The 19,695-nt window shown below is 46.6% G+C and overlaps 1 protein-coding gene across 2 annotated transcripts in view; it reads left to right on the top strand.

Moving 5' to 3' along the window:
* The window catches only part of ST8SIA6 (ST8 alpha-N-acetyl-neuraminide alpha-2,8-sialyltransferase 6), a 564,875-nt gene that overhangs the window by 460,706 nt on the left and 84,474 nt on the right, over nucleotides 1-19,695 (top strand). For both annotated transcript variants that reach the window (XM_069648348.1, XM_069648347.1), the window contains one exon: nucleotides 9,952-10,064. In XM_069648348.1, the coding sequence (XP_069504449.1) occupies nucleotides 9,952-10,064 (113 nt within the window). The remainder of the gene's footprint in view (nucleotides 1-9,951; nucleotides 10,065-19,695) is intronic.

The following is a 19,695-nucleotide window of genomic DNA, read 5'->3' on the forward strand; positions in this document are numbered from 1 at the left end:
TTAACACCCTTCTTGGGTCTTTCTTTGCACGGCAAACCAGGTTTGCCTCCTTTGTTTGCTGACCTTTGGCGGGCTTCTGACCAGAAGCCCTCCTTTGGCTTCTGGGTGCTAGGTGGGCTGACTGTGAGGGAGGGGTGTAGTCACCCCCTGCACAAGGTCTCCTTGGAGACCCAAGTCGCACTTTGTGCTGATTGGCTGAGGTGGTTGTCCGGGCTGGACAACCCCCCTGCTGAGTGATTGACAGCCAGGCTGAGTGAATGGGGGATTTTGGCATAAAAGGCAGGACTCTTGGGCTAGAAGTCAGAGTCGCCACTGGAACTGCAAGGAACCGAAGAGAAGCAGAGAAGAAGACAGCTGCTGCAACCCCGAGTCTCGGTGAAGCCCTGCTGCAGTCCTGAGCTATCTACCCCTTCAACGTCCAGAGAAGATCCAGTCCGGAGTCTTCTTCCCTTGAGCCTGGTGGGACCAACCAGCTCGTCTTTTCTTCAGTCAGAGAATTCTCTCCTGGGTCGAAATCACTGCTGTGCTGTAGTGGTCCGGATAGCCATCAGAAGAGCCCTCTCCTGATTTAAAGGAGCGCATCTTTTATTCATCGTTGTCTTTTTCGCTGCTGCTGGCCTCATCCCTGGGTAGTGCAGATCACTCCAGATCTCTTCCTTCTTGTCTCCACGTTTGAAGCCGCAGGAACCGTGAGTCTGCAGGAACTACCAACAACAACTGCTGTGGCACCAGCTTTTCTCCAATGGAATAATGCACACTTGGTCATTCTCTTCGTCTGACCAGCCGGAATCGGGGTGAACCCTTTTCCTACATGAAGATTTGCTCTTTCTTCCCTCCTTCTTATAACTTTCCCTTCCATTTGACAATCTTTACGAACTCTTGGCAACTTGAATCTCGAATTGTTCAATGTGTGATCCTCGAAAACTGAGCATCTGATCCATTGACACTGGTGCAGGCCTATTGACTTTAATCTGTATCTTTGAATAAGTCCTCGAATCTCCCTGCCTTGAAAAAGTATTGCCTATGATTTTTATTCACTTTTCCCTTGTTTGAAATTCTAAAGTACAAAGTGTGTTTTAACTTCGTGAGCATTTCTATTCGCGGGTACACGTTAGTATCGCAACACCGGTCTGTCAAATCCTAATGTACTTACCTTGAATTTGCTGACACAAGTGGAATTGGTTGTGTGTAGTGTATTTTATGTGTGGTTTCGAATTTATAGAAGTGAAGTGTTTTATAACAGATGGTTTAACAAATGTACTTGTATTTTTTTACCTGAAACCTTGAGTCAGTGTTTGCTTGAGTCACAGTAATTGTGGTCCTTTGTGTAATCTCTGCTACTGCTCATTTACTCTTGAGATAAGTCTGGCTGCTCCGCTACTGCTACCACTTTAACAGTGTAGTACAGGCTTGTACCAAAGGTGAACTTGTACTACCACTTGAAGTCTTAATTGTGTGTAGTGGTCCCTAAGGGCACTGCACAGGATTCTGCCTAACAACGCCCACCCAACTTCACCCTTGCCTACCACCTTCAACACTAGATCACCCTTGGTTTACTTGCTCACCCTTGCCTCCCCCCTCCCACGTCAACCCTGTTTCCTGCCACATTAGCTCACACCTGAATGAGCATGCCTACTATAAAAGCTACAAACATTTCTGAAATTAAGTGTTAGCTGACATGTAACATTAGTAATAGACATAGTTAAAATACTTCCATAAACTAGAGCGAACAGAAATGTTTATTACTAATGTTATGTGTCTGAAAGCCCTACTCTGAAGTTTGGCATGACTTAGCTTGAAGAGCTCATGAATTTACTGCACTAAATGTAAAATGCAGTAGGAGACTGCACACACCAACAATAACCAAATAACATCTTTGTCTGCATAACTACAGTAAAATATTGAATCTAAAAGTGAATATTTAACCATAATGTTATAATGTTAGAATTTACTGGTTTTACCAATTAAAAGGTGTGCAGGGGACAGAGGTATCGTTATCTCAGGATATCATTTGGTTATGTGTGGTTACAACAGACGATATGAAAAGGAAAATGATAGATGCGGTAGAAGACCACAGAGATAGCAGTAAGGTAATGCTACAGATTACTGAACCATGGCAGTATTTAGAGCACACTGAGCAGAGATTAAAGTAGGTAAATGACAAAATGTGGAGAGTGTTAGTTCACTCGGGCTTCCCATGCACTATAACTCCCCTCAAAATATTTCAACAATGGCTAGGGAAATTAATGCAAAAAACAGTGAGATCAGATATTGAACCATCATTTTATGGCTGCTACCACATTGAAGTTCTGGGGTATTTTGAAGGGGAAATCGTTTTTAAGGACAGGGTTACTAAAGGTGAAATATCTAAGTATTCAAAGGTGGAAGCCTGCTGGGGTGGCATCACCAAGGGGATTTAAAGATGGAGCTGAAGCCAGGAAAGGATGCACAAGTACAAGTGATAACATAGATATGATGAGGGAGACCTGTTTTGTTTTCTCTAGACCTGTCTTTTGCATAACACCCGATAGTCCTGCACCTGAAATCCAGACCATTAACATATTTTGTGGTACCTTTGGGACTCTATCGGTTTATGTGGATGCCATTTGGTTTAGCATTAGCCTCTGCAGTATTCCAGAGATTGATGGACAATCTCTTTGCTGGGGGAAAGGAATGACATGCTTTTGTAATCATATCTTTCTACATGCTGAGTCAGAAGAGGAATGTGGTTAATTATTTTGCAGGGTGATGGAGAGACTGGCGTAAGTTGGCATGACACTCATGTTGGAAAAATGTCAGATGAAGGTGCTTGAGGTATGCTATTTAGGACACCGAATTGGGGTGGAGGAACTCAAACCTAAGCCAGGATTGGTCAAATCAGGAGCACCTAGTCTTCGAATCCTCCTGCTTGCTAATCCAACACCTACACTGATCATCCGACTTCGGGGGACCCACCACTTGATGAGAACTCGATTTCACCTTGCCAGGCTGCCTGGCTGACCAGCACGTCTCACATGGAGCTGGTGCTCTGTGGGTTTTCCCCCAAGATGGCTGCCGCTGCCTCAAGCTATTTTTCTTTACTTGGTTGCTTAGCAACCGCTCTTCGTTTGGCCTATGGGCAGTGATGGGCACCGGCAGGTGGAAGCCGGCCCCCAACGCCTAAGGCCTACAAGCACAAGGCCTTCCCTGTCAGTGCCTGTCCGGGCCTAAGGGCCGCGGGCCAGCTCCTCTGCCCAATTACGTCACCACCAACATTCAAACGCGCCTCTTAGACAGAGACCTCAAGACTGTAAGTACCACTGAGACATTCCCTAACTGCTGATGCACAATCCCAGCTTGACCTTGCATGTCCTTTGTTGCCTAAGTTGCCCGAGCATACCAACAGGACGCTGCCAAACCCCTTCTCTCTTTCTCTTCGATCAAAGTTCACCAGTCCGCGATCACCGGCGCTGCGATTTAGGAGACCGCATTGCCGCTTGTGCACAAGAGAACTGAACTATCCCACAGCGTAGCACTGTCCCTATCATTTTGTATTGTTGAGTTGCCTTGTTCAAATCTTAGCAGCCTTAACACATACGCATCAGCACTCGTATGAATGCATTTCCCCCTGTTCTTTATGTTTGCCTGGCTGATTCCACAATAGCCCCGCATTCACCCACATGCTAGTAACTTGTCCCCAACTCGACCATTTTTGCTCACAAACGTATCCGCTATGCCCACCACGCATTTCGGTTCCGACTCCCTGATATTGTGTGGTTAACTTGCCAGTGTTAAATGACACCTTGTTGCGTAATTATTGTTAATCTGAAATCTAAAGCACACACCACCTAGCCTGGTGTGATGTTCGGTTAACCTGTTATTTAAAAGGGTATAGTGGTCGCCCGTGATGTTGTGTATGTCCCCACCCCCCCTGTTCGCCTGTGATGATGTGTGTGCCCCCACACCCCTTAGTCGCCTGTGATGTTGAGTGTGCACCCACCCTGATCGCCTGTGACGTTGAGTGTGCCCCCACCACCTCTTGGTCGTCCGTGATGTTGAGTGTGCTCCCTGGTCACCTGTGTTGATGTGTGTGCCCCCACACACTCTGGTCGCCTATAATGTTGTGTGTACCCCCACCCACCCCGGTCGCCTGTGATGTGTGGGCCCCCCCCCGGTTGCCCGTGATGTTGTGTGTGCCCCCCCAACGGTCACCTGTGATAATGTGTGTGCCCCCCCACTGGTCCCCCATGATGTCTGTGCCCCCCACCCCCTTTCCTGCCCTGTTGTCCTCCCTCCCCCTGAACCCACTGTTCAATGCCCAATAGTTCCCCCTAATTAATCCTTGCATTTGCATACTGATGCCAGCCTGCAAAATTGGGTATGGCTCCTCCAATGTTGCCAACCAAATTGACTCTTGTGCATTGTGTGTGCAGCCACCCTGCAACATGGGATATGGCTCTTCTAATGTTGTCCACCAAATTGACTCTTGTGCATTGTGTGTGCAGCCACCCTGCAACATGGGATATGGCTCTTCTAATGTTGTCCACCAAATTGACTCTTGTGCATTGTGTGTGCAGCCGCCCTGCAACATGCGGTATGGCTCCTCTAATGTTGCATGACTTGGACCTTTCAAATTGTAACCACATGTAATGATGTGGCCGCCTTTGCAAGATGAGGGCAGGCTTTCCCCTTACATGTACTAAGCACTTCTCACTGTATCTAATCCAACTAAGAAAGTATTCTTGTAACAGCACCACAATGCCTGAGGGCTGTTTGTGCGCTTAATAATGTAATAAATAAATAAATCTATGGCGGAAGCCAGACAACTGGAAACCAATGAACAGCTGCAGTAATTTTTTAGGTTTAGTAGAGTATTATTTCACATTTGTGGCAAATTGTGCAGAGAAGAGAAACGTTCTGAGAGAATCGTTGAAGAATGGAGTGCAGTTTGCGTGGTAAAACAGTGTGCTTTGAGTTTTGAAATTCTGAGAAAAGAGGGAACACATGACCCACATATATTTTAATTGTGTGCAAGAACATTTGTAACTGCTGATGTTTCTGAATGCGGTCTGTGAGCAATGTTGACTTAAAGGCAGCGTGACATTGAAGTACCCATTAGAACATGTAATTGAGGATGGCTGTTTACACTTTCATCAGGCCAAAAGCCAATAGTGCATCTATTCCCAACCCAGGGGTCAGTAAGAGCGTTGCCACACTTTGGGAGGTTACTGGCGAAATTACAAGAATGCAGTTTTGAATTGGAATTTCCTCCTGTGAGCAAGAAAACAGTGGCTGACTTTTTATCCTATAGGCCGTGTGAAGGTCCGGTGACTCAGTATGGCAGGAAGGGAAAAGTGTGGTAGCCTCCATACAGGATGCAACACATAAAGTGTTTACAAAAAAAGTAGTTTGTAAGCTCTCCTACAGGAGGATGAACAGTTCTTAAATGTTAGAAAGTACATTTGTGAACGATGGCCGTCGCAACCGAGTTGCAACAGGTGTTTTGCTGTGATTAAAGATGAATTAGCAGAGCGCGAGTTTGGAGGTGAAAGGTAATAGAATAGTCCATCTGAGAGGTATCAGGTCTAAGCTGATAGCGTTGCCCCTTGAAGGGCACCTAGGAAGGAGTGCAACAAAACATTGCTGCATGAAGACGTATTGGCGGCTGGCCATGCATGCTAAAGTGGCGATGATGGTTAAGCAATGTACAGCATGCACGAGAAGTGGCAAGTGTTTCATTAAGAGTACACCAGAGTTGCTCCCAGTACCGGTACTAGAGAAGGTCTGGTCCAAGGTTGTGTTGGATGTGGTGGGATCAATGTGATAGACATAGGGCCTCATTACAACCCTGGCGTTGGACCATGGTGCTATTAGCACCATGGTCCATGCCGGATTCCGCCATGGTGGATGGCGGATTTACTGCCCCATTCCAAGGTTGGCGGGGCGGTAAATCCCCATTCACCATGGCCCCTTCCCCATTCCCATTTTTGGCCCATAGGGCTCAATGGGAATGGGGAAGGCGCTAATTACGGCACTGTAAATTACGGTGCCGTAATTAGCACCAAGGTCGCTTAGCGCCTTGGACTTTAACGCCTGCAAAAAGCAGGCGTTAAAGTGTGAATCAGGCGTTAAGGGTTTAACGGCGCCGCAGCCTTTTACGGCGCCGTTAACCCCTTAACGCCAGGGTTGTAATGAGGCCCATAGGGTCTGGGACTGTGTTGGTAGACTATACATTGAAGAGGAGTTTGTACCAGAAGCTACTTTCAGAATAATTATTCCATTTATGCAGGTGGTGTTCAACCATGAAGGAGAACCAGCCACAATTGTCAGTGATAATGGAGTCCAGCTCACATCCAGTATGATGAAAAAGTCTTAAACTGACTACTGTGTACATGCAGTGAACACAGGATTGTGCAATCCCAAGAGTAATGGTCTAGTGGAGAGGGTCAACCGTCCCATAAAGGACAGTCTATATTTGTCCCTGGTCAGCCGGTTGGATTGGACATTTGAGTTAGACTGAATGGAATGGGCGTATAGGCACACACTGCATGTGACAATGGGAATAGCACTGTTTGGCACGATGTGGGATAGGATATTTCAAAATTGGCTGTGTCCTGCATGGATGGCAGGGAATTAAGTGTGCTGTAGTGATGGAGAAAATTAGGACTCATAAACTAAAACATCAACAATATTATGATGGCAAAAAGAGTGTGCAGAATGTAGCTGGCTGTACGAGTGGATGATTATGTGCTGGTAGGGGGTGGCCATCAGAGGGCTACCTTAATATTCCCCCAGGAAGATAATTTAGTTTGGTTGCGAGTTTATCATGTTGGAGAGTGTTAAAAGATGGGGTCTAGACAGAGTAGTTCATGTGGAAAGAGTTGAACAATGTCCTGAAGCAGAAGAGGTTGTAACGATGATGGATGCTTCTCCTTCTTCTTGTTGTGATGACTCCAGAAACCCAAAGTCGACGATTTCCATCTATTAAGATGATGTTCGCCAAAATACGCACCAATCAGCCATCCACCTCCACTAGATCTCATCCCACTTCCCCGTCTCCTGCACAAACTGAAGCAGGAACCTACACTGTTTATCCAACACCTCTCTTTCCCAACAGAACAGATCAGATAACCCCTGTGCAACCACTCCAATGCCACTCATCCTGACTCTGAGCGATTCTTGCTACACATCAAACCTCACACAGTCCAACATATAATGACGCACCGTCTCTGGGCACCAGCAAGCCTCACACGCCTCTGATGCAACTCTACCCATTAAACTCTTCCATCCCGCCAACCCCACATGACCCACCCAAAGGTGATTCAAAATAGTTTCCTCCCTTCGTGTCAACTCCACCCCCCTCAAACGCCTGCACCTGCACTTCCCTGCACACTGCATACAACAGCTGTCCCTTTGAACTCAAATCCCACTGATCCTGCCAAATATCCTTAATTTCTCCAGCCACCATCACCTGTACCTCAGCCACACTCCATGGGATTTTCACATCCACCTCCCCCCTGCAACGTGGCCCTATACGCAGCCCGATCCACCAACTCATTACCTAAGACCCCACAATGACTGGGAACCCAAGACAACACCACCACGGTACCCCCTACAACACACTCCTCTAATCGCTGTCTAATGAGCACAACTATATCCCTCCTATCACAATTCCCCTCCTTGATAGCCAACAATGCACTCATCGAATCCACAAACACCATCACCCTAGCCAACTGTTTCCCCATAATCCGAAGCACCACCATATTAACAGCCATCAACTTTGCCGTAGAGACAGATAGATAATCCGACAAGCTAGCCACCCAAAACTCCTCATCCACCTGAAAATAGCAAGCCATACCAACCCTGTTCCTCTCCAGATCCCTTGAACCATCGGTATATATTTGAGCGCCAACTTTCCCCTCCACATAATGCACCGCCAATCTCTTAATCACCCCTCTATCACCACCCTTCTTGATCATCACTGTGGCCAAATCCAAACTGGCAATTGGATCATGCTAGATCCAAATCAGCCCTACAACCCTATCCACATCTTCCACCATACACAACCCCTCCACCCCCAATCGTTTCACCAGCCTGTCTGCATGGAATCCAAAAGTCCCCCCTTTCCTCTCCCAACTCCTACTCTTATAAGCATGCATCCAATTAACCTCCATACACTTCTTCACAGTATGCCACACACTGAGAGACTTCCAACGCAACCAATACCTAGCACTCAGCTCCTCCCTTCTCAAATCCAATGGCAACATCCCTGCCAACACTTGCACAGCCTCTGTGGGGGATGAACGAACAGTCCCAGTCACAATTCTCATTGCCCTTGCCTGGACACCATCCATCACATTAAGCTGAGTCCTACTATAATTGCACTGCATCTGTACTCCGAACTCCAGCACACTCCTGACCAACCCCACATACAACATCCTCATACTCCTCTACCCTCCACCCCACTCTTGACTCGACACCGCCTTCAACAAATTAAGACGCCGTTTACATATTACCACCGTATTTTCCACTTGCAACTTCCATGACAGGTGCTCATCCAAGAGCACACCAAGATACCGGAATTCCAACACCCGGACCAACACATTCCCGCTGTACTTGAGATCCAAACTGACACTAAAGCGTCGCCTGTTAAATAACATACACAACGTTTTAGAGGAGGACACCTTAAAACCTCAATCCTGACACCACCTTTCCATTACCTCCAAAGCCTCCTGCAACCTTCTTTGAATCACTTCTACCACCTTACCCCTAACCCAAATCATTCCATCATCTGCATAGAATCCCACCTGACAACCACACTCCCGAACTCTCTCTATAAAGCCATCCACCGCTACAAGAAACAAAATAGAGCTGATAACACTACCCGGGGGCCTCCCATTTTCCATCAAAAACTCTCCAGATTTAGGAATGTTTTTCGTGTTGTAGTGTCTCAGAGGGAGGAGCCAATGGCAGAGTAGAAGCCATGGATGATCCTGGAGAGTGCATGTGATACCGCTGAAGGGGGCGACCTGTGCAAGTACACAACATTCCTCGACATTTGAAGGAATACGCGCTAGGGTCATTTTAGAGTTCCGCTACAGTGGCAGGACTGTGTGCCGTAGATGTTGTAGGATTCCTGCGTACATCTTAGTGGAGGGAGACAGTGTTGGTTATGAGTAGCATTTCATAGTGTTAGCAATAGTAATATAGAGTGCCTCTTATATATATGTTAAGCTTACATCCATTGTTGATTGCTGTGAATCATTTTCTATTGTTCTCTGTATTTTAGTCATGTATGACACATGTTAATCCTAAATCTAATGTTGAAATGTTAATGGAGGGAGGATGTGTTGTGATCATCCACGCCATGGGGAGAGGTCCCCAGCTCAGTCCCCAGGTCTGAACCGCCGCTCTCCCACTTCTGTTTCTATCCACGTCAAAGAAAATCCATGAAAGGTTCAGAAATAACCTCCTCATGCACTTATTCTAAACAGACACAGGGGTGGGTCATTAATTTGTTCGCATTTTGAAGCACATCCGATTTGTGGATTGGGTATGAGCATTGAAATGCGCAGAAATGTCCCTTTATTTTCGCAAAAGCGCAAAGGAAGTGGGAAAGGGCATCCGAATGTATCTCCTAGTTTCGACTGATAGGCAGCACTCACAGCGCCACCTAATGGCTACAACAACAAAGTGCCTTTATGGCTGGCTGGGAAGTCATTTTGTAAATAAACCTTGCTTCATAGCTATTGTAAGTGTATCAGAATACTGAGTGCACACTCATTCTAACAGAAATAGAAAGAGTTCACAGGTAGTGTGATGTTTACATTATTCGATGATTTTTATTCTTATTTCTTCTTCTGATCTAAGTTGTAGCTTTTGGACTACATTGTTCTTTAAAAATTCTAAAAATAAAAACACTATACCAAAGGGAGTGTGCTTTTATGACGCCTGTTTTGTTTGTTTTCTTAGTCACAGCCGTTTGTGGAGCGCTCCTATAAGCACTGCGCTGTGGTTGGGAATGGCGGAATTCTGCAGAACAGCAGCTGTGGAGCGGAAATTGACGAGTCAGATTTTGTGTTTAGGTATGCCTCAAAATGTCCTCATTTGAATTCCAACGTACAGCACAGCAGCTATACTGCATGTTTCAGCAACTTTCTAATATCTGACATTTAAAACGTGTGGTCATATTCGATTGTAATGTAATGTAAATGGTTCATAGGGTGTGTCATTAGGTATAAATTGTATTGGTAAAACCTTCTTCCATATCACTTGCTTTATGTTGCAAGCTGTGATTTTATGTGAACTATGTACTATTATGGGGGACCCTTATATGTGGGCTCATTGCTAGAATCTTTCTGTGGTCTGTGGCTTTTAAGGTCCAGCTGAATTTTTATTTTTATGTGTAGCTTTTAGGTGGGGCTCAAGCACCACCTTGAAGCCAAAACTATTGTGTTGCAGTAGGAGGGAGATGACATTCCCACTTATGACCACCCCTCCTAGTCCAAAAGATATCCTCCTGGAATCCCTTTGAGCTAGCTCTATTAAGCTGTTACATCAAACTTTGCCTTGCCAGTGTTATTTCTAAGGAGTCTGCCGAGAATTAACTGCTTAATTGTAGCTTTAAATATGCTGCTTGTCTAATAAAAATATCTTAACCATGAGTGCTTTTAAAAACGAACGTTGACAAAGCCAACAATTTTGGCTTGGTATTATAGAGGCATTTTCCAGGTACTGCTATCATATGCCCTGGCAATTCCACTATTTATCAGCTGTTGCCATCCTATTATGGCCAGGTAGTGCCATTATGGCAGTGCATGGCAGATGCATATTCCATGCCTACACTGAAGTTAAAACTGTTGGCTTTGCCCACGCCTGTTACTATGTATGGTGGCAGAGGAACACATCATTCACATAGCTGAAGACCTCACAATTATCCTTAATCATCAGTGCAATCCTCTCACATTCAATGCTCCAGTAGGATTTGAGTCCTTTTTTCCTTTGAATTCTAGGACGTGTAAACTAGTGCTGAATTTAAGCTGGGAAGAGCAAAGCTACACGTTCCAGAATGCAAAGAATATTATCAGGACTGAGTGAAGTACTGAAGCATACTGAGATCTCTGTCAGTGGTCTTGTGTAAAACTCCAATAACCAATTGTGGTGGAACAATGGGACGACAAGTTGACTTTGGATGGGGATAACTCCCTAGTATCTGAAGAAAGGACATATTGCCAACAGGCCCTAAAAAAACATACATTTTTGTAAACGGTTACTGCATTCTGCCAGACAAGGACTTGATCAAATTTATTTTTAGAGGTGACAATGTCCGGGGACATGGGTAGGCATGGCTGCTGGACCTCTTTACAGAACCTTCTGCCATTGTGTATCGGGTGCCTATCCACCACTCGACATAGCCTCAATTTTTAGCCTCACTTCTACTTCAATCATGTGTTTTGTCTCAGCCTCATTCTGGTGGTACTAGCTGAGTGGGGAACACCAGATGGGCTGAAGTGGGCGGTTCTATGTGAAAATGCTGGCATTTGTATTCCTTGGTATGAATTTGCATCGGTGAGTGCCTCGCAGAGTGCTCTGTTTGCTCTATTCCTACCTGGATTTTGCTTTGCTAGCTCTGAGGCGAAACCTATCTTGCTCAACCCTTGTCCTGGGATTGATCTATCAGCCTGACTGTGGCAATCCCTCAGAGCTCCACTAATGTTCCTGCCTTCCCAGTGCCGGGGCCAGCACAGGAAGTAAGACTTCAAAAGGGTCTGAGGCGCATGAGTGCATGTGTTGGGGAGTGCTTCGAAGAGTGCAGTCTAGCAGCCGAGCAGTCGACACAGTGAGCTGACTGTTTCTGTATGAACTTTAATAATACACGACTTTGACTGTTTGATTTCTGATAGGCTGCTTTTCTTTCATTGCTAAGCCCTTTGCATGAACATTATCACTATTCCCATCTGCTGCATTACTACCATCTTACTGGGATTGGCACTCAGTTCGCAGAACACGAAACCCACTAAGACGCTCACCAGTACACTCTGAAGTAATGCTATACGTCAAGGGAAACAAAGATACAGTCCTACCCTTACTTTAGAACATGAAAGATGCTGCAAGATGCCCCATCCTAAGGAGAATAAGATGAACACCACTTCTGTGGCGCAGACAATCATCACTGGGTTCTTTCATGCCATTCCGTCTACCTCTACGAGTGCCTTTGAGATCATTTCCACATTGCCCTCACACTTGCCTTGTGACAATACTCTTGTCCAGTGGACTCAACACTCATCGCCCACTATCGATAGTAATGATTTGTTATCGAACCAACATGATTCTTTGGGTGGTAATGGAAGAGCTTTAAAAATCTCCACCCAATATGACAATATTATAGACAGAAATCTTTCTACCAGTACTGACGTGGAGCGGTTGGTCTCTCTTTCTGACTTATCAGCTTGTGAAAGTAGATGAGAATCTTCTACCACCTCAGATTCTACTTTCAAGGAGGGAGAATCTCCCACCCCCACCATAAATGCAGCTGCTGTCTCACTCAACACATTATTCAGACTATGCTCCGGTACGTCAAAGGAGCACCCAGATCTTAAGACAATACTGCCCAGGATGGTGGAAATTATCTTAGAAAACTATAACAAAGTGGATGTGAGAAATGATACTTCGTGTACAGAACCGGTAACTAATATCTGTGAAGCGACATCTACTTTCCCTTCTCTAAACAGCAAATTGACTCCCTCTGCTCTTCCCCTTGGCCCTCTGGCCTCAGCTGATTTGGAAAGGGTCAATGCTGCACTATTGTGTGATGCAGAGTTGAACAGCACTTCTTCGTCCTCACCTTCCATTGAAGAGATCATGGCCCCAACCGACTCTCCGCCAACCATTAAGAAAGGGCATCTCAGACGGCAGAGGCATCGGGAATGTTCTAATCGTGTGCACAATCTGGCGAATTCGCAAGAAGGTCTCTTTCGCACCAACCACCAATCTTGGGAAAGAATGTAACTATACACCAGCCCTAAATGGTCAAATAAATGGAAAAACGCTGCCGTGCTTAACGATCATGAATACTTAACCCGACAGTGAAACTCACCAGGTACAACTGCGCGCCCCCTTAGACCGATGGCTCACCTCTAACAAAGGTCCAGCTGAATCAACCGGTCACCCTGCAAATCAACAATCAGTCGCCCCGGGATTGGCCCCTCAGGTACCTGAAGTTGGCAATGGACCCATGGGTAATTTAAATTTGCAGAATTACCCACCATCGGTAGCCATCCATGAAGGATGTGATGACCCTAACCCTGGGCCAATTCCCACGTGTAATCAGCAGACTTGTCTACCAATTGTGCCAAACTAATTAGGGTATGGAGGTCTTAACTCTGGATTGCCTTTGAACACAGAATTTGCTCCAGGCTCCAACTTGATCACTTCCAAACAAATGCCCACATCTGTCACGTGGGAGGGCCAACCTGCCCAAAGAACTTTGGCCAAATTGATAAAATTGGAGGACCTTCAACCGACCTCTGCAAGCCCATTCTTAAACAAATCTTTCTTACTGGAGATTTTTCAACAAATTGATCAGCTTAAGTCCATCCATTCTGAAGATATTGTGCTTATTGAATTTCCTGAAAATGACTGCCAGACTAACTGGGTTCTAACTGAATTCGTCTCACCCGTGATAGTTGAATTGCTTAGTAACTGTTATGTGGAGCTTCAAACTTTGGGCTATTTTCTAACGGTATGTCGGATGCAATCTCTTAATGGTCCTCTGGTGGATTGCCCAAATTCTTCTGTGGGTGGCCAATTCTTGGTGGGTAATAACAACTCTAAAAAAGCAAGTCGTCTTTCAGCATCGTGAAACCTATGCATGGGACAGACGACTCACAAGGAAAAGGAAAGTTGGGTTCCTGAACCCCTGGGAGGCAGACTCTATTGACGGCCTCTACAAGATGAACCCACAAGGTGGCTCTCCTGGAACACCCACGGCTTTCGCTCTTTCTTATGTCAGCATCCCCTGTCAGTAGGTAAAGAGAAAGGCTGCCCAGTTGGAGGCTCGGCTACTGGGGCATGTGCTCGCTTCAAATACTATTCCACCATGATTAGCTGCTGTATTGTAGCAATTTTTAACACCTAGAAATCACTTGCTAATTATACATTTGTACGATCCTCCAGGTGGAGCGCACGCTACCATTGTTATGAAATCCATGGAGGACATTTTAATATATAATAATCGCTGGTGATATTAATGCCCATTGCCATCCTTATTCCCTATTAATAAACGATGGGGACCCAACTTTTAGCAATACTTCCTACCCGCATAGAGCAGGGAAGGCGGAGTACTTTGAATGGGGTAGAGTCATGTACATGTACACCTTTGGCTGCCTGAACCTGAAAGACCAGACAAGGAAAGCTCTATGTCCCACTTGGTGAAATGGGAATTGCTCAACGACCTTAGATTATGGGCCTCATAAGTATGACAGTACGTGGTAAATCTGCTACCGCCAACTTTACCACTATGCCAAATTATGACTTAAGAAAATTTGGCACTTATCCCGCTGGAAGAATGACCTCCAGCGGAATTACCCCCAGCAGTGATTACTTCAATAATTCCTGGAAGTACTGCCAAAAATGCAAACCTATTACTGCCTAATTTCGAGGTCAAAATCAGTGGTATTACCTCCAGAAATTGGAGCAAATTCTGCCAAAATCAGATCACCTCCACCAAAAATGCAGACAGGTAACTGAAATGAAGGCACAGGTGCACCAGATCCACTCTCTAGGAGCAGAAGATGGACACACTTTCTCCCAACACACATCCAAGCAACAAGCAGCCCCAAGCAGACGTCGTCTGATCCACAACCTACTACTATACATCCAGCTACAGCAGCACGCAAGACCCCAGGAGGGAGGGAGACAGGCATCACAAAGGCGCAGGAGATGTGTGCTGCAGAGGTCACCCATACCACTGGTCTGCCCATCCCCATGGACACTGACAGTCAATCAATGACCCTCTATCGATGGACCATCCCACCATCACAGACCTGCTCACCCTGATCCAGGCCGATCTCCAGAGTGACCTTGCAATCAGAACTGCCCCCCCGTCTACCGCTGAACCTTGTGTCTGTTCTACACTACTGTGCCACAGGCAGATTACAGCACACTGTGGCTACACGGCATGGGATGTCCCAGCCCACATTCAGGACCAAGTCCTGGATGCACTCATGAGGCATGCCCATCAGCACATCTTCATTCCCAGCACCCAAGAGCAGGTGCATGCAGCAAAGGCACGTTTCTACACCATTCCTCACTTCCCCGACACCATAGTGACATTGGATTGCACACATGTGGCTTTGGTGCCCCCACAGGCAATGGATCAGGCATATTGGAACAGGAAACAGTACCATTCCATGAATGTCCAAATGACATGTGACGGCGAACTCACAATCAGCCATTGTTGCCATGATACTGAGGAACAGCACGGTTACCAGTCAAATGGTCGAAAACATTTGGTCGACAGACAATTTGGTCGACACCATTTGGTCGAATGCCAAATGGTCGAATTTTTTTTTTTTTACCCATTTTTTTTTTTTTTTTGGGGGGGGCCCCCCCCCAACCCCCTTTTTTTCTTTTTTATTTTTTTCCCCACACGAAAACCCACAAAACACATATATATAAAAAAAAAAAATTCGACCATTTGGCATTCGACCAAATGGTGTCGACCAAATTGCAGTCGACCAGTTTGTTGTCGACCAGTTGACTGGACACCGAACAGCACTCTACCAGCGTACATGGACACACACAGAGGACAGCTTACCTGACTTGTGGGTAAGTAGTAGTCAATCCAAAAAAGACATATCACTGTGACACACATGGGGGAATGGAATGGTGAGTAATGTGCCACAACTACAAGTCCCATGATGCAGCAACAATAAAGCATAGAACAGGCGACAAACCATGACTGACCTACCCTAGCACACAGACTGAACTCATGTCACTACGCAGTACATCCTAGTATGCAATACCAAAGAATGCAATCAGGGCACCCGTCAAACCCATACCCTGACAAAGCATCACAATGGTCTGCACATGGTCTACAGGCACATCAATAGCGACAACTGCAATGTTGATGACCTTGCATAGACAAAAATTGATGAATGATGCTCCATACACTGTGCATGACTGCAAGTGTACCATATACAATAATTCCCATCGACTGCATTGTAATCAGGGTGCACCGGCCACATGCAATGATGTGCGCATATTTGTCAGCATTACATCAGGACCATATACATGTACCCTGACCCACACAACGCCACTTCTCACACAGTCTATTCATGTATTGCAGGTGACACAGGCTATCTGCAGTTATCATGGCTGATGACACGTGTGAGAAACTCTGGTACACCAAAGGAGACAGCCTACAATTAGGCCCAGAGGAGGACCAGGTGATGCATTGAGCGCTCATTCGGATTGTTGAAAGCCAGATTCAGGTGCCTTTAGCACACAGGTGGTGCCCTCATGTACAGCCCAGAGAAATTAGGCAAAATAGAAAGTAAGAAAAATAGTTGTCATATGTGCTATGTTGCGCACCTTGTGCATACAAAGGAACATAGAAATCCCTCCAGATGATGACCATTCCCCCAGGCTCAGATAAGGAAGACGTTGCAGGGGACTACAGAGCACCACAGGACATACGTGGGGAAGTAAGGGAAGGAAGAATGGCCCCCAGGACCTCAAGGACAATTTATTCTGACGTGGCACACATGCATCCCATACGTCACTGTACATGCACTGAGTGCATATATCCAAGACCATTGAATAAAAACATTGTAATTGATCAAGAATCAACTGTGTTTATTCTACAGAACCAATTACCATCAGCACTAATACCATCACCCACCCCACTCCCTCAGCCCCAACACAATCAAACACCTCACTCCCTCAGCCCCAACACAATTACCCGCCCCACTCTCATAGCCCCAACACCATCACCCGCCCTACTCTCTTAGCCCCAACACCATCACCCACCCCAGTCCCTCAGCCCCAACACCATCACACACTCCACTCCCTCAGCCCCAACACCATCACCCACCCTAATCTCTCAGCCCCAACACAATCAACCACAAGCGCTTCCTCTTGTCCCCTTTGTTCGCAGGCTTGGAATCATGTGACATACAGCGCTGTGATCGCATGGGTGGGGTGCTTGCCAATGACCCCTCAGTAGGGGTTGCGACACCAAACTCCCCTGCCCACTACTCCGGAGGTGTTCCATGGTGAGGTTGATGCCCCAGGCCTTAGTCTCATGGGAGGCCGATAACTGTTCGACCAGCTCCCTCAGCCTCTGGCTCACACAGGTGTGGCTGGCATTGCTGTCGATGAACCCGTCGGGACACCCGTCTTGCTGCACCCCGTATGACATCCCGCATTTCCTGTGAATGTCCCAATTGTTCTTGGGCTATTGCGCGCATCTCAGACTGCCACAGCTCCATTCTGTTGAGCCGTTCCCAGAGAGCCTACAGTGCGGGGCCCGGCACTGGCTGTGGGGATTGTCTAGGACTATCGCCCACATCACGTGATAAACGTCGATCTGGCTCAGTCCGCTCATCGGATGAAGACTCAAGTGCACAGCAGGACTGGTGTGAAGGAGGCAAGTGAAGTGGCAATAGCTGCGCAGGGGTGAGGATTCTGGGGAGAAATGCTGAACAGGTGGCTTGATCTCTGGGAAGTGGATTCGGACAGCACGTCTGCTGTGGCTGCTGTGGGCTGCTGACATTGCAGGCTGTCGTCCCCACTCTGGTTCATGTGTGTATCCATAGTAAACCCAGCTGTGGTGGTAGTTTCCCCTGTTGCTGGTGGAGCTGCTTCCATAATTCCTGTGGAGGAGGCCTTGTGGCCGTATCCATCTCATTAGTGGACATGGCAGTAGGCGTCTCGCTTCCATGGGGCCTTTTTTTTGGTGGCCCGCTCCGTGCCCTGTCTTAACCTGTTGGCTTTGTGTCACCCATTGGTGCTGGTGTCGTGGAGGGTCTAGCCACCTCAGATGTTTCCTGGATCTCTTGAGTGCCTGTTGGGAGACATTGAAACGTGCAATAGTACATTTGTGTTGAGGTGCATGCCGAGTCAGCATTCACTGTCACTTGTACTATGGCATCAGTCTGTTGGGCCTCCGGGAGGTCATGCCTAATGTAACTGCCAGTGTGGATGTAGCATTCAGTGATTCAGGGTGACCATGTGGTAGGTGTGGGGTGCCTTGCTTGCTTTGGACGTCCAGAACTGGGCCTGATTGTCCTATGGGGTCACCTGTGCACATGTACGTCAGGACCATTGATGCTTTGTTTGCATGTAGTGCAGTCGGCTGATTGGTGTGCATTAAGTTATGTGAGAGTCATGTTGACTTATGTTGGGCATCATTTTCTCGATGCGTGCCTTTGTGGTATGCAGCAGTTGCTGGGCTCGTAGGTCTGACACACACATGCACGGTTGTTCATTGATGGACATGGGCTCAAGGATTGATTCGATGATTACTGTGTTCACTGTGCATGGGTGACCAGTGTGCAAGCAAGGGGTTGGGTTGTGATGTGTGCCACTGATGAGCATTGTACCTTCTACCTTGCAGTGCAATGGTGATACGTGCCTACGTCATCCCCTGCCCATAAAGCCTGATAGTGATGGAAGGGGTGTCATGGCTTCACTGACCCATGTCATTGTGGCCTTCTGACTCACATGGATGGTTTGTGCATTGTTGCGATTGATGTCGCTTGCATGCCATGGAGGCCTGCAGCATCACAGAGAAGTTGTCAGTGTCTAAGGGAAAAGGGGGATACCATGTAACATCTGATGATGTCGGGCTCCGCCCCTGAGGGTTGCCTCCTCCCATGGGATCCTCCCTCAAATAGCTGCCACCATTGTCAGGATCAGGTTGTGGCTGCCATCCCCTGGCCAAATGTGAAGAGGCTATCCCTGCGAGAGAAATGATGACATCATCACATGATGCTTGTGGTCTCGTGCAGAAGCCATGTGATCTAGCAGTTTGGGCTGAGCTTCCCCTTTTCGGGTGGGACCAAGCCTGATTTGCATACGGTCTTTCTCTTTTCTGTAATGGCTTAGCAGATGAAGAACAATGGTCTGGAGGGTCGTCCAGAGCGATGACAGAGGTTAAGATTCATTCTAAACCCTCCAGCCATCACATCTTTTGTTTTTGCATAAAACATTATGTACATAGAAAACAATTGAAACATGGTGTGATTCCAGTGAAACACAGAGTCAGGCATGTGCCCGCTACCGCCTGAGTGGCGTTCCAAGAACAAATGCCGAAAATTATAAAATAAGGCACCAGAGAGCGGGTAGAATCATCAGTGTGGCTGAGTCCTGTGGTTCTCATACAAAAAAACACAGAACAAAGTCCAAAGCATAGCGGATTTGTATAGGCTTAAGCAGGTTGAACCAAGAAGTGGTTACAAAGAGATATCCCATTTCAAGAATAAACAACCTCAAACTGATGATGAAAGATGCCACATTCTTCTCAACATTAGACATGAGAGATGACTATCATCAAATCAAATTGCAGAAAGTATGAAGGCCTCTCACATCGTTATTATCCCTTTTTGTACATATCAATTCACGCATGTGCCACTTGGATTATCATCTGCCACCTCAGCGTTCCAAAGAGTGATGGAATCACTGCTGAATAAAATCAGGAATGTTTCCTGCAAG

Source organism: Ambystoma mexicanum, chromosome 2q (genome assembly GCF_040938575.1).
Source record: "Ambystoma mexicanum isolate Mex_15411 chromosome 2q, UKY_AmexF1_1, whole genome shotgun sequence".
NCBI classification, from domain to species: Eukaryota; Metazoa; Chordata; class Amphibia; order Caudata; family Ambystomatidae; genus Ambystoma; species Ambystoma mexicanum.